The 16,044-nt window shown below is 44.2% G+C and overlaps 1 protein-coding gene across 1 annotated transcript in view; it reads right to left on the bottom strand.

Annotated features, from left to right (window-relative positions):
- The window catches only part of scfd2 (sec1 family domain containing 2), a 544,849-nt gene that overhangs the window by 441,505 nt on the left and 87,300 nt on the right, over nucleotides 1-16,044 (bottom strand). Inside the window, exon 3 of the mRNA XM_070870049.1 lies at nucleotides 14,704-14,831. Within this exon, the coding sequence (XP_070726150.1) occupies nucleotides 14,704-14,831 (128 nt within the window). The remainder of the gene's footprint in view (nucleotides 1-14,703; nucleotides 14,832-16,044) is intronic.

Raw genomic sequence — 16,044 nt, 5'->3', positions numbered from 1 at the left:
TGCATGTAGATTTGTTTTAGTTTACCTAGGATTCTGTAAAAGCAATCAATATGGTAAAAGGAGGGGCAGTTCTGAAGCACGTCTGATTTAGCAATGCATGAAGCTGTAAGCTGTAATCCAAGACGTACGTTCAGAGGAACTGGCTGAGATAGTCGGTTGTGATTAGGCATGTCAACAGTTAATTAGCAAATTTACTACGTCAAAAAATAGTTATGGTGTGGGATGGTGTAATCATTTTCAAAACATTAAAGTGATATAGTCAGTAACAGATGGGGGCTTAATCCTGTCCATCTGCACAACACATTCAGCTCCATATGCATTTAGGGACAACAATTAAATGTGGGATTGAGGAATTTCTATATTACTAAATTTTTATGAAATGCAAATCTCTTCGATTATTGCCACGGGTAACATTAGCAGAGTCAATTATTCTTCCTCAGGCATTTACTTCCCTGTGGATAGCATAGGAGGGTTTGCAGGAGGAAATTCTTTGATATATTTAAAAAGATTGTTTGTATTTTGTATTCTTTGGAATTTATAGCATAGTTGCTCTCTTTGTTGTGATACAAGACTATGAACTGCAAGTATACTTGTAACTGTTGGATAAGCACCACCTCTCACTTCCCTCCCCACCGCCTGCCCCGATCTCTGGCTACCTGCGTTGATTTCTTAAATCTCCGCAGGGTTTTTCTGAGCGTACAAAAATGGACACATACGCTGGCCTGAGTTAGTTTGGAGTAACTTTTCGCTGGCTAAACTTGCTTAAATGGCCAAAACAGGCATAAGTGGCTGGTAATGCCCCCTTTTGAAAAAAAACAACTAAAAAGAAACTGAACTAACTCACTTATACCTGGAGCAAACTAAATAGGGAGAATTGCGATTTTTAAGATACTCCAAAAAAAACCTAGTTGCTCCAAAAAAATAGGAGCAACTCCTGGGGAAACTTTTTCCTCTGGTGGGGGAATCCAGAATAAAGAGGCATAATATTAAAACTGGAGCTAAGCCATTTAGGAGTGAAATCAGGAAGCACTTTTTCCGCACAAAAAGTGGAAGTCTGGACCTTCCCCGCACCCCCCCAAAAAAAGGCTGTGGATTCTGGATCCTTTGACATTTTCAACATGGAGATCAATAGATTTTTGGTGGGTAAAGGGTGTCAAGGGATATGGAGCAAAAGAGGGTAAATGGAGTTGAGGTACAGATCAGCCATGATCTAATAGAATGGAAGAGCAGGCTTGAGTGGCTGAATGAACTATTCCTGTTCCTATCACTAATTTGAATTGAATTTTGAAATAAATTAACAAAAGATAGAGAAACAAAACGCACTGGATTTGCTCGATTTATATGGGCAAAAAGCATTTCATATAGTGACATAAAGGTACTTGTTGCAAAGATTAAAGGTGCATAGAATGCATAGATAGAGGAATGGCTGAAGGACAGAAAGCAAACAGTCAGAATAAAGGGATACTTCTTGAATTTGCAAAAAGCAGCTAGTGGCATGACCCAGGGATCTGTGTTGTGACCCATCATTGTCCATATGCAAAAATAATCTGGGCATGGTCATTTCGGGAATATGACCAAAATTTGCTAATGCTACCAAATGTAGGGCAAAGCAAGCCGTGAGCAGGAGGGCAGGAGAACACAAATAGGCTAGTGGAGTGAGCAAATACGTCTCAAATGCAGTTAAACATTTATGAATATGAATTAGTAGAGTTTTTTGGAAATAAAACAGAATGGAAATATGCTCTAAATAATAAAATGCACAATAGAGAGGAGGGACATAGAGAAAGCAATGCAGACAACTTCAAAAGCAAAATTACAGATAGGAAAAGAAATAGAATAGGTAAAAAGGATTACAGAATTTATTTTTAGAGGCACTGAATATAAAGGAGGAATTAATAACAATAATATATATTATATATATAATAACATACAAAATTGGTTCGGCCAAAGCTGTGTTCAGTTTTGGTCACTCCATCATAGAAAAAGCATTGGAGCCATGGAAAAAGGTACATTGTATATACCAGAGATGAAAGAATATAGTCATGAGACGACAAAAAAAAACAAGGACTGTATTCACCAGAAAAGAGAATGTTCGGTGTGGGGGACGGGGTAAGGAAAGAGAAAAGATTTGTTCGAATGTGTAAGAGTTTGAGAAAGTAAATAGTGCAACATGAGTTCTGCTAGTTAGTGAATCAGTAATTATGTGGCATTAACTCAGAATTAGCATTAGAAGCATAAAGGCCGAAGTCAAATGGAATATTTCCATGCAGTGTTAAGTATGGAATGCTTTACCAAAAGTGGCTGTTGAAGCAGAGCCAATCACAACATTCAAGAGGGAATTAGATAAACACAGGACAAAAAAAATAGGTACAGGCCACGAGCAAGAAACTAGAATTAAAACAGACAGCTGATAGGGGAGCAAGCGATCACACTGGCACAATGAGCTGGTTGGGCTTATTCTGCACCAAATTTCTGTTCAACAGTTACATATTCTCATCGTCACCTACTAGCTGTACTTTTGGGGGGGGGGGGGGTTAAGAAAACTCAGTGAAGAGAGTGAGAGAAAGAGATTCACGGCTTTGTTGCAACAGAAAATATTTCCAACAGAATCGTGCTCATAAAGAAAGACTTGGATTTATATAGCGCCTTTCACGACGAGAAGCTGCTTGCCGGGAATATAAAAACTGACTGCAAAAGCTTCTGTAGATATGTGAAGAGAAAAAGATTAGTGAAGACAAATGTGGGTCCCTTGCAGTTGGATTCAGGTGAACTTATAATGAAGAACAAAGAAATGGCAGACCAATTGAACAAATACTTTGGTTCTGTCTTCACAAAGCAAGACACAAATAATCTTCCGGAAGTACTCGGGGACCAAGGGTCTAGAGAGAAGGAGGAACTGAAGGATATCCTTATTAGATGGAAAATTATGTTAGGGAAATTGATGGGATTCAAGGCCGATAAATCCCCGGGGCCTAACAGTCTGCATCCCAGAGTACTTAAGGAAGTGGCCCTAGAAAGAGTGGATGCATTGGTGATCATTTTCCAACAGTCTATCGACTCGGGATCAGTTCCTATGGACTGGAGGGTAGCTAATGTATCACCATTTTTTAAAAAGGGAGGGAGAGCGAAAGCGGGAAATTATAGACCGGTAAGCCTGACATCAGTCGTGGGGAAATTTTGGAATCAATTATTAAGGATGAAATAGCAGCGCATTTGGAAAGCAGTGACAGGATCGGTCCAAGACAGCATGGATTTTTGAAGGGGAAAACATGCTTGACAAATCTTGTGGAATTTTTTGAGGATGTAACTTGTAGGGCCCAAGTTTCCACACGCGCCTGGAACGGCGCAGTCCCGACCTGGACGCCTGATTTTCGCGCCACAAAGTGCGCCTAAAAAAATCCTCGGTAGTCTCCACCTACCTGCAGGTCCTCTGGCCCTCGGCGCAGCCAGCAAGAGCTGTGGGGGGGCGGAGCCAGGTCCCTGCGCTGAAAACAGTGCCGGGACCTCTGCACATGCGCGCTACAGTGGGCACATAAGTGCAGTAGCTCCAGGCGCCGAACTGTGTGGGAGGGGCCCGAAGCACGCAGCCCCTAACCCTGGCCGAATGGCCTCACTGGGGCTGCGTGAATAAGGCTCCTCCCACGGCCAGCTCCTGCTCTCCCCTCCCCTCCCCCCAACCAGACCCTATACTCGCTCCCCGCCCCCCCTGCCTCCAGACCAGACCCGACACCCGCTCCCCCACCCCCCCCCACCCCCGCCTCCGGACCAGACCAGACCCGACACCCGCTCCCCGCGCCTCTGGACCAGACCCGACACCTGCGCCCCCCCCGCCTCGCGACTGACCCGACCCGAGCTCCTGTTCCCGCTCCCCGCCTCGCGCTCCTGTTCCCGCTCCCCGCCTGGACCCGACCCTACCCTACCTGCGCTCCTGTTCCCGCTCCCCGCCTCCCCGACTGGACCCGACCCGCGCTCCCGCCCCCCGACCCGACCCCCCCCCGCCACTGGACCCGACCTGACTCCCGCTCCCGGACTGAATCCGACCTGACCTCCCTCCCTCCCCTCCTCTCCCTGCACCCCCCCTCTCTCTCTCTCTCCCCCTCTCCCTCCCTCCTCTCTCTCCCCCCCCTCCTCTCTCTCTCCCCCTCCCCCTCCTCCCTCCCTCTCCCCCTCCCCCCCTCTCTCTCCCCCCCCTCTCTCTCCCCCCCTCTCTCTCTCTCTCTCTCTCTCTCTCCTCCCCCCACTCCCTCTCCCCCCCACTCTCTCTCCCCTCCCCCCCCCTCTCTCTCCCCCTCCACCTCTCTCTCCCCCTCCCCCCCCCTCTCTCTCTCTCTCTCCCTCCCCTCCCCCCCCCCTCCCCACCCCCCCCTTTCCCCCTCCCCTCTCCTCTCCCCCCACCTCTCTCCCTCCCCTCTCCCCCCTTTCCCCCTCCCGCCCTCTCTCCCTCCCCTCTCCCCTCTCTCCCTCCCTCCCCTCTCCCCCCCCCCCTCTCTCTCTCTCTCTCTCTCTCTCTCTCTTCCCCCCCCTCCCCAATCCGACCCGAACCTCCCCGACCTGACCCAACCCAACCCAACGCCACCTACCTGTAAATCTGGTGCTGGGGACGGGCCCTGCCCGAAGTCTCGGGCCGGCCCGTTCAGCCTTCGGTCCCGAAAGGCCTGCCTGAACACTTTCACACAGGTAGGAAGATGGTTTATTTAATCTTTTCTTTGCTTATAAATGTTTATTCAGGTTGCATTTATTTGTATAATATTTGTATAAGTATAAATAAGGATTTATTATAGAATTTAATGACTTCCCTTCACCCCCCCACCTCATTCTGGACGCCTGATTTGTAACCTGCGCCTGATTTTTTAATGTGTAGAACAGGTTTTTTCAGTTCTACAAAAATCTTCACTTGCTCCATTCTACTTTAGTTTGGAGTACGTTTTCACGGTGGAAACTTTCAAATCAGGCGTCAGTGGCCGGACACGCCCCCTTTTGAAGAAAAAATTCTGTTCCAAAGTAGAACTGTTCTACCTGATGACAACTGCAGAAAAAAAAATGTGGAGAATTGCGATTTCTAAGATAGTCCGTTCTCCACCAGTTGCTCCTAAAAATCAGGCGCAAATCATGTGGAAACTTGGGCCCGTAGAGTGGACAAGGGAGAACCAGTGGATGTGGTGTATTTGGACTTTCAAAAGAACGTAAGAACATAAGAATTAGGAACAGGAGTAGGCCATCTAGCCCCTCGAGCCTGCTCCGCCATTCAAAAAGATCATGGCTGATCTGGCCGTGGACTCAGCTTCACTTACCCGCCCGCTCCCCATAACCCTTAATTCCCTTATTGGTTAAAAATCTATCTATCTGTGACTTGAATACATTCAATGAGCTAGCCTCAACTGCTTCCTTGGGCAGAGAATTCCACAGATTCGCACCCTCTGGGACAAGAAATTCCTTCTCAATTCGGTTTTAAATTGTCTCACCCGTATTTTGAGGCTGTGCCCCCTAGTTCTAGTCTCCCCGACCAGTGGAAATAACTTCCCTGCCTCTATCTTGTCTATCTCTTTCATTATTTTAAATGTTTCTATAAGATCACCCCTCATCCTTCTGAACTCCAACGAGTAAAGACCCAGTCTACTCAATCTATCATCATAAGGTAACTCCCTCATCTCCAGAATCAGCCTAGTGAATCGTCTCTGTACCCCCTCCAAAGCTAGTATATCCTTCCTTAAGTAAGGTGACCAAAACTGCACGCAGTACTCCAGGTGCGGCCTCACCAATACCCTATACAGTTGCAGCACGACCTCCCTGCTTTTGTACTCCATCACTCTCGCAATGAAGGCCAACATTCCATTCGCCTTCCCGATTACCTGCTGCATCTGTAAACTAACCTTTTGGGATTCATGCACAAGGACCCCCAGGTCCCTCTGCACCGCAGCATGTTGTAAATTCTCCCTATTCAAATAATATTCCCTTTTACTGTTTTTTTTCCCCCAAGGTGGCTGACCTCACATTTTCCGACATTGTATTCCATCTGCCAAACCTTAGCCCATTCGCTTAACCTATCTAAATCTCTTTGCAGCCTCTCTGTGTCCTCTACACAACCTGCTTTCCCACTAATCTTTGTGTCATCTGCAAATTTTGTTACACTACACTCTGTCCCCTCTTCCAGGTCATCTATGTATATTGTAAACAGTGGTGGTCCCAGCACCGATCCCTGTGGCATACCACTAACCACCGATTTCCAACCCGAAAAGGACCCATTTATCCCGACTCCCTGCTTTTTGTTAGCCAGCCAATTCTCGATCCATGCTAATACATTTCCTCTGACTCCGCGTACCTTTATCTTCTGCAGTAACCTTTTGTGTGGCACCTTATCGAATGCCTTTTGGAAATCTAAATACACCACATCCATCGGTTCACCTCGATCCACCATGCTCGTTATAACCTCAAAGAATTCCAGTAAATTAGTTAAACATGATTTCCCCTTCATGAATCCTTGTTGCGTCTGCTTGATTGCACTATTCCTATCTAGATGTCCCGCTATTTCTTCCTTAATGATAGCTTCAAGCATTTTCCCCACTCCAGATGTTAAACTAACCGGCCTATAGTTACCTGCCTTTTGTCTGCCCCCTTTTTTAAACAGAGGCGTTACATTAGCTGCTTCCCAATCCGCTGGTACCTCCCCAGAGTCGAGAGAATTTTGGTAGATTATAACAAGGTCCCACACAAGAAATTGATGTGCAAAATCAAAGCACATGGTATTGGGGGTAATATACTGACGTGGATAGAGAACTGGTTGGCAGACAGGAAGCAGAGAGTCGGGATAAATGGGTCATTTTCAAAATGGCAGGTAGTGACTAGTGGAGTGCCGCAGGGCTCAGTGCTGGGACCCCAGCTCTTTACAATATACATCAATGATTTAGATGAAGGAATTGAGTGTAATATCTCCAAGTTTACAGATAAACTGGGTGGCGGTGTGAGCTGTGAGGAGGACGCTAAGAGGCTGCAGGGTGACTTGGACAGGTTAGGTGAGTGGGCAAATGCATGGCAGATGCAGTATAATGTGGATAAATGTGAGGTTATCCATTTTGGGGCCAAAAACACGAAGACAGAATATTATCTGAATGGCGGCAGATTAGGAAAAGGGGAGGTGCAACGAGACCTGGGTGTCATGGTTCATCAGTCATTGAAAGTTGGCATACAGGTACAGCAGGCAGTGAAGGCGGCAAATGGTATGTTGGCCTTCATAGCTCGGGGATTTGAGTATAGGAGCAGGGAGGTCTTACTGCAGTTGTACAGGGCCTTGGTGAGGCATCACCTGGTATATTGTGTTCAGTTTTGGTCTACCAGTCTGAGGAAGGACGTTCTTGCTATTGAGGGAGTGCAGCGAAGGTTCACCAGACTGATTCTGGGATGGCTGGACTGACATATGAGGAGAGACTGGATCAACTGGGCCTCTATACATTGGTGGTTAGAAGGATGACAGGGGATCTCATAGAAACATATAAGATTCTGACGGGACGGGACAGGTTAGATGCGGATAGAATGTTCCCGATGTTGGGGAAGTCCAGAACCAGGGGACACAGTCTTAGGATAAGGGGTATGCCATTTAGGACTGAGATGAGGAGAAACATCTTCGCTCAGAGAGTTGTTAACCTGTGCAATTCCCTGTCGCAGAGAGTTGTTGATGCCAGTTCATTGGATATATTCAAGCGGGAGTTAGATATGGCCCTTACAGCTAAAGGAATCAAGGGGTATGGAGAGAAAGCAGGAAAGGGGTACTGAGGGAATGATTAGCCATGATCTTATTGAATAGCGGTGCAGGCTCGAGGGGCGGAATGGCCTACTCCTGCACCTATTTTCTATGTTTCTTTGATCACTGGATGTCTCATGGCGCTTTACAGCCAATGAAGTACTTTTGTAGTGGAGTCACTGTTGTAATGTAGGAAACGCAGCAGCCAATTTGCGCACAAGCAAGCTCCCACAAGCAGCAATGTGATAATGACCTTATGTTGATTGAGGGATAAATATTGGCCAGACCATAATAATTACATAAAAACATACGAAATAGGAACAGGAGCAGGCCATACGGCCCCTCGAGCCTGCTCCGCCATTCAATATCATGGCTGATCTGATCATCGACTCAGCTCCACTTCCCCGCCCGCTCCCCATAACCCCTTATTGTTTAAGAAACTATCTACTTCTGTCTTAAATTTATTCAATGTCCCAGCTTCCAAAGCTCTCTGAGGCAGCGAATTCCACAGATTTACAACCCTTTGAGAGAAAAAATTTCTCCTCATCTCTGTTTTAAATGGACGGCCTCTTATTCTAAGATCGTGCTCTCTAGTTCCAGTATCCCGCATCAGAGGAAACATCCTCTCTGCATCCACCTTGTCAATCCCCCTCATAATCTTATACGTTTCGATAAGATCACCTCTCATTCTTCTGAATTCCAATGAGTAGAGGCCCAACCTACTCAACCTTTCCTCATAAGTCAACCCCCTCATCCCTGAAATCCAACCTAGTGAACCTTCTTTGAACTGCCTCCATAGTAAGTATATCCTTTCGTAAATATGGAAACCAAAACTGCATGCAATATTCCAGGTGTGGCCTCACGAATACCTTATATAGCTGTTGTAAGACTTCCCTGCTTTTATACCCTATCCCCTTTGCAATAAAGGCCAAGATACCATTGGCCTTCCTGATCACTTGCTGTACCTGCATGCTATCCTTTTGTGTTTCATGCACAAGTACCCCCAGGTCCCGCTGTACTGTGGCACTTTGCAATCTTTCTCCATTTAAATAATAACTTGCTCTTTGATTTTTTTTTCTGCCAAAGTGCATGACCTCATACTTTCCAACATTATACACCATCTGCTAAATTTTTGCCCACTCACCTTAGCCTGTCTATGTCCTTTTGCAGATTCCAAGTGTCCTCCAATCAAATATTACTTTTCCTCCAATCTTTGTATCATCAGCAAACTTGGCTATGTTACACGCAGTCCCTTCTTCCAAGTCGTTAATATAGATTGCAAATAGTTGGGGTCCCAGCACTGATCCCTGCGGCACCCCACTAGTTACTGGTTGCCAAGCAGAGAATAAACCATTTATCCCGACTCTCTGTTTTCTGTTAGTTAGCCAATCCTCTATCCATGCTAATATATTACCCCCAACCCCATGAACTTGTTTCTTGTGCAGTAACTTTTATGTGACACCTTGTCAAATGCCTTCTGGAAGTCCAAATACACCACATCCACTGGTTCCCCTTTATCCAGCCTGTTCGTTACATCCTCAAAGAACTCCAGCAAATTTGTCAAACATGATTTCCCCTTCATAAATCCAAGCTGACTCTGCCTGACTGAATTTTGCTTTTCCAAATGTCCTGCTACTGCTTCTTTAATAATGGACTCCAATATTTTCCCAACCACAGATGTAAAGCTAACTGGTCTATAGTTTCCTGCTTTTTGTCTGCCTTCTTTTTTAAATAGGGGCGTTATATTTGCAGTTTTCCAATCTGCTGGGACCACTCCAGAATCCAGGGAATTTTGGTAAATTACAACCAATGCATCCACAATCCCTGCCGCTATTTCTCTTAAGACCATAGGATTCAACCCATTAGGTCCAGGGGATTTATCTGCCTTTAGTCCCATTATTTTACTGAGTACCACCTCCTTAGTGATTGTGATTGTGTTCAGTTCCTCCCACCCTATAGCCCCTAGACTATCCACTGTCGGAATATTGTTCGCGTCCTCTACCGAAAAGATGGATACAAAATATTTGTTCAGAGTTTCTGCCATCTCCATGCTCCCCATTATTAATTCGCCGGTCTCGTCCTCTAAGGGACCAACATTTACTTTAGCCACCCTTTTCCTTTTTAAATACCTATAGAAACTCTTGCTGTTTTTATAGTTTGCGTTAGTTTACTTTCATAGTCTATCTTCCCTTTCTTAATCATTTTTTTAGTCGTTCTTTGCTGGCTTTTAAAAGCTTCCCAGTCTTCTGTCCTCCCACTAGTTTTGGCCACTTTGAATGCCCTTATTTTTAATTGGATACCATCCTTGATTTCTTTAGTTAACCACGGATAGCTATCTTTTCTTTTACACCCTTTCTTCCTCACTGGAATATATTTTTCTTGAGGGTTGTGAAATATCTCCTTAAACGTACACCACTGTTCATCAACCGTCCTACACTTTAATCTATTTTCTTCGTCCACTTTACCCAACTCTGCCCTCATACCTTCATAGTCTCCTTTATTTAAGCTTCGTACACTGGTTAGAGATCCAACTTTCTCACCCCCCATCAGAATTTGAAATTCAATCATGCTATGATCACTCATTCCGATGGGATCTTTTACTAGGAGATTGTTTATTAATTCTGTCTCATTACACAGGACCAGATCTAAGATAGCCCGCCCCCTGGTTGGTTCTGTTACGTACTGCTCAAGGAACCCGTCCCTTATGCACTCTACGAACTCCTCCTCAAGGCTACCCTGACCAAATTGATTTGACCGATCAATATGGAGGTTAAAATCACTCATGATTATTGCTGTTCCCTTTTTACAAGCCCCCACTATTTCCTGGTTTATGCTCCGACCAACAGACTTGCTACTGTTAGAGGGCCTATAGACTACGCTCACCAGTGACTTTTTCCCCTTATTATCCCTTATCTCCAACCAAACTGTTTCAACACCCTTATCATTTGAGCCAATATCGTTTCTTACTGTTGCAGTGATTCCATCCTTCATCAATAGAGCTATCCCACCTCCTTTTCCTTTCTGTCTGTCCTTCCGGATTGTCAAGTACCCCGAATATTTAATTGCCAGTCCTGGTCATCTTGCAACCACGTCTCTGTAATGGCTATCAGATCATACCCATTTGTCTCAATTTGTGCCGTCAACTCATCTATCTTGTTACAAATGCTACGTGCATTTAGACAAAGTGCCTTTAAGTTTATTTTTTTTTACCCGTTTTCCTGCTTGTTTCCTCTCCCCTTCAAACTCACTTTCTTTATTTTTGTTTTCTAACTCCAGCTTTACTCCCCTCCTGACTGAATCTAGTTTCAGGTTCCCATCCACCAGCCAAGCTAGTTTAAACCTCCCCAACAGCACCACCTGCGAGGACATTAGTCCCGGCTCTGTTGAGGTGCAACCCATCCGGCTTGTACAGGTCCCACCTCCCCCAGAAGCAGTCCCGATGACTCAGGAAACTAAAGTCCTCCCGCCTGCACCATCTCGCCAACCATGTAGTCATCTGCTCTATCCTCCTATTTCTGTAGTCACTAGCTTGTGGCACTGGGAGTAATCTGGAGATTACTACCTTTGAGGTCCTGCTTTTTAATCTCTCTCCGAGCTCTCTGCAGGACTCTGACTGCAGGACCCCATCCCTCTTCCTACCTATGTCATTGGTACCGATGTGGACCACGACCTCTGGCTGTTCACCCTCTCCCCCCAGAATGCCCTGCAGCACTCAGTGACATCCTTGACCTTGGCACCAGGGAGGCAACATACCATCCTGGAGTCACGTCTACTCCCCTGACTATTGAATCCCCTACCACTATAATAGCTCTTCCATTCTTCTTCCTCTCCTCCCCTCCCCCCTTTCAGCTGAGTCACCCGTGGTGCCGTGGACTTGGCTCTGGCTGCACTCCCCAGAGCCACCATTGCCCCCACCGGTACTCAGAACAGAGTACCGATTGGAGAGCAAGATGGAATCAGTGAACTCCTGCATTACCTGCCTAGTCCTCCTCTTCTGTCTGGCAGTCACCCACTCCCTCTCTGCCTGCACACTCTTAAGCTGTGGGGCCTGTAGAAACGTGCTATCCACGTTGCTCTCAGTCTCGCGAATGCACCGCAGTGACCCCAGCTGCCGTTCAAGCTCGAGTTTGTGCAGCTGGAGACACATCCCGCACACGTGGTCGCCCCGGCTGCGTGAAGCACCACTTGCCACAGGACGTACAATCCATGGGACTGAGCTGCCCTGCCATCCCTCTAGTTACACTCGCAACTATCGAGTAGAACTAAATTCTAAACCTCAGCACAACACACCCAACCGCAACTCAGCAAAAGCCGATTTAATTAACTGGCTCTCCTTAGATAATAAAGATCACATATATTTACTGGCAGATGCTGCTTACAACAATACCAAAGGTTTCCTTCCGAAAGGAAAAAGAAAAATACTCACCAATCCACCAGCCAATCACTTACCCGCTTGGCTGTGATGTCTCACTTCGATTTAGATTTTTTTTTAAAAACTTTTTGTTCCTGCACCAGCTGGCCCCTCCGACTCTTGGGCCCCTTTTATGGGCCTCTCGATCCTCCCGCTCCTGTGGCTCCTCCGACTCTTGGGCCTCTTTTATGGGCCTCTCGATCCTCCCGCTCCTGTGGCTCCTCCGACTCTTGGGCCCCTTTTATGGGCCTCTCGATCCTCCCCCTCCTGTTCCTGTGGCTCCTCCGACTCTCGGGGCCCCTTTTATGGGTCTCTCGATCCTCCCCCTCCTGCTCCTGTGGCTCCTCTGACTCTCGGGCCCCTTTTATGGGCCTCTCGATCCTCCCGCTCCTGCTCCTGGGACACCAGGGATAACTCCCCTGCTCTTATTCAAAATAGTGCATTCTTTTACATCCACCTGAGAGCAGACGGGGCCACGGTTTAACATCTCATCTGAAAGGTGTTTTAAAATACGTAACAGAGAAACTCATTCCATAATCTAATATGCTTCCAATATTGGCTAGGTTTTTATTAATGTAATGAAGTGGGGATTCAAGAAAATTTTTTTAAAGCACAGTACAGATTCAAATCAATTGTAAAAACATGTCCAGATACATGAATGAGGTATTGTGCTGTCACAACATTCATTAAATAGTTGGACTTGCATGATCAATAACAATCATACAGATTATAAAATGGTTCAAATATATGGAGCTGTGTTTTTTTTATGTTAAATAAAAGTGTGACACGTGTTTAAAAAAAAGTCAAATTTGAACCAAAACTTGTCATTTTGAATCTCTGAGTGACGCTTGGCAGATAAGAGTTACTACAATACACATGAAAAAACTACAATGATCAACTGATCCTTTTAAAACTAGAAACATGCGTCCCCATTGATGTCAAGAGAGGAACAGAGAACTTCAGGACTCAAAACTGCTTCCCTGTCCAATCCTAAAAAAGAGCTCCAAAATATGAAAAAAATCGCATAGCAGCACACACCCCAGTGACAGTAGTGCCACATGTTCACTAAAGGTGTCAAAAGACACATAATAAATCAATGTAGCAGAATACCAGTGATGTCAAAAGGTAAGATAAAACACACTTTTTATTGAATTTGGCAGGTAAGCTGACCATGTGTGGTTTAAAAAAATTACATCAAGAAGCAGCAGGCTTTAAATCCAAACAGAGAGTTACTGAGGCTCACCAAGAACACTTTACAAAAGTGTAATCGTTCATAAAATACAGGGAAATTCTATAGAAGAATGCTGCTCTGCAATGATTCATAAATCCCTTGATCTCAACTGCCAGCATATCGCCAGCTTTACTGCAAAAAACAGATTTTCTGGAGCTTTGCTAAATTTTTCTTATATGTATTATTTAAAAATGCATTCTTTGTTTTCTAAGCATAGACAGAACGTGGGAGCTAGACATTAAGGCTCCTTTTAGGGCCAATCCCAAGGGCTTCCTCTGAAAGACCTCAACACTCTCTGGAAAAGCTGCATATTATTACTACTTTTATATTTATTCATATCAGCTGTGACGTAATGTAAAGGTTAATGGTTCAGAAAAAATGAAAAACAAACACAATGTCCTATGAACTCCAGAAGCTATGCAGTGCATTGAATCAGAAACAGTTAGAGACATCCCGCATACGCTTTTGATTACCTTCTTGCCACATATACAAAGAACTAATCATTCTTTTTCCCCTTCTCAGTATTTTTTGTCCCCAACTTCCTCAAGAGGGCACTATGTATTCATTGAGCCAAAAGACTAGCTGAGAATCAGACCAGTAAGCAAGCTGCTGGAAACAGGATCTTTTTAAAAAGGTGGTTTACTGAGATATTTAAAAGAACATAGTGAAATTATTTCCAATTAGGGTAGAATGTCTATAAAGGTACATTCCAAACTGAAGAACCTCGTAAAATAAAACTGAAACGGTTCAAATTAAAATCGGCGCATGGTTTGAAAATTTAAAAGAAAAGAAAATCTGTCCTTTTAATATGATATTTTTTTTAAAGTATTAAGCAAAGTGTATTACTGTTGTTTGAGTGCATTGAAGGGTGAAGAGAATATTCACAAAATCTACTGGTATGATGTGGTAATGGGTTCAAGTTGTCCCCACTAGCTGCAAAAGGAGAAAAAGGTCAGTCTCAGCATTATTGTAACGACTGAAAATGCTAAATTAATTATGTACTTCTTCATTGGAAAAGCACTAATACAACCTTTAATTTTAGGCATAATGTTTGATATTTGCTTTCATAAAAAAAGGTCACAGGAAAATTTGCGTCTATAAATTTAAATTGGTAAACATGAAAGCCTATGTTACAGTAATAAAAGCAACCTGGCTTCCCTTTGAAAGTTGTTCAAAGTAAGCATTATCAATTTGAACACAAGTTTCCAGTGAGGGATAAAATCAACGAAATAGGTGGTGTCCATTTTGAGAAACAGAGAGGTCATGAGCTACTAGCTACTTTACAGCTAAAGAAAAAAGGGAGAGTAAATTAGTTATGCACATTACCTAAACTCATCTTAATAGGGAGATTCTCCTTGCTAGCTGCCTCCACTAGGTGCCTCCGCACTTCCATCACAGCCTCTTTCTGTTTCATGTTTAGCATGGACTCCCAGAGAGCTTTGGCTGAAGGGTCACTGTAGTGAAATAACAGGGTTAAAATTAAATATTTGCACTTCTTCACACATAATATAAGAGAACATTTATATATGTTTTGCAACTGTTATTTATGCTCCAACTGTTTCGACTTTGTGAAAAAAAAAGTTGATTTTTACAAAGTTATTTCCCCTCCCTCCTGGCTTCTTTAAAAGACAGTTGACAGATGAAATGCTCACAGGGCACTGGCAACATCACTTCAACTCACGTTACACAATGGCAGCATAGGATATCTTTCTCCTTGTGGGAAAGCACCTCGCCTCCACACTGCATCTTCTCCATCAATCTTTCCCGAGCAAAGATTGGGGATATGCTAGGTGGCAAAATGGTGAACTTGAATTCAACACATCTCTGGCATAGCATTTTTTAAATAAGAATTCAAATGAGACTATACTGCTATTCCATTTTGGCATTCCACAAAGCAGTTCTGCAACATAGTAATTATTAGTAGCAGCATTTCAATATGCAGCAATTTTTACTCTTGTTGCAGCACTATTTCCTTTTCCACAGTAAATAATCAAATTACTTCACACCTGATTTTTCTAAAGCAGTGAGTGCCATTATTGCAAATTTTGGCATTATATTGTACTATATGAGGATATCAGGATTGCTAGCTATACGAAACAGGGAGTTCATGTTCTGGTCCAACTTGAAACAATTGGATTCTGGAGAATGATTCAGTGACATCTATTGTCATCTTACCAGCATTAATGATCCATGTTAAATAATACCACCTTATTTGTGACAGCCACACTACTTTCACCATGCACACTGATCTGTGCATGCGCATGTCATGCTGCTCGGGATTTCAGACGAACTCGAGCACCCAGCATGCATTCCAAGATTACACACAGAATAAAGGCACGTTACAGAGGAACCTCCATTATCCGCCATAATGGTGAAACACCCCCTTGCCCGACAATGGAAATGATAGGATAATCAAGAATCCCCAGATTTTGGTCTCAGTCATAATCTTTTTATAGAAATGAAGACAAGTGTAACACAAATAACAAAACAAATATTATGTTCTGCTAATCCACAAGAAAATTCCAGTAGATAATTGGTGGTTAATAGAAGTGCAAATAATGGAGGGTCCACTGTGCTGACATAGCAGAATTGGCAGAGAGGTTGAACTCACCCAGTAATTAGATATATATTAGTATCAGTGTGCATTATGACCAATGGAGAGATAAA

The sequence above is a fragment of the Pristiophorus japonicus genome, chromosome 2 (genome assembly GCF_044704955.1).
Source record: "Pristiophorus japonicus isolate sPriJap1 chromosome 2, sPriJap1.hap1, whole genome shotgun sequence".
Lineage (NCBI taxonomy): Eukaryota > Metazoa > Chordata > Chondrichthyes > Pristiophoridae > Pristiophorus > Pristiophorus japonicus.
Note: the sequence above shows the minus strand (reverse complement) of the source record. Positions and strands in the feature narration are given on the sequence as shown.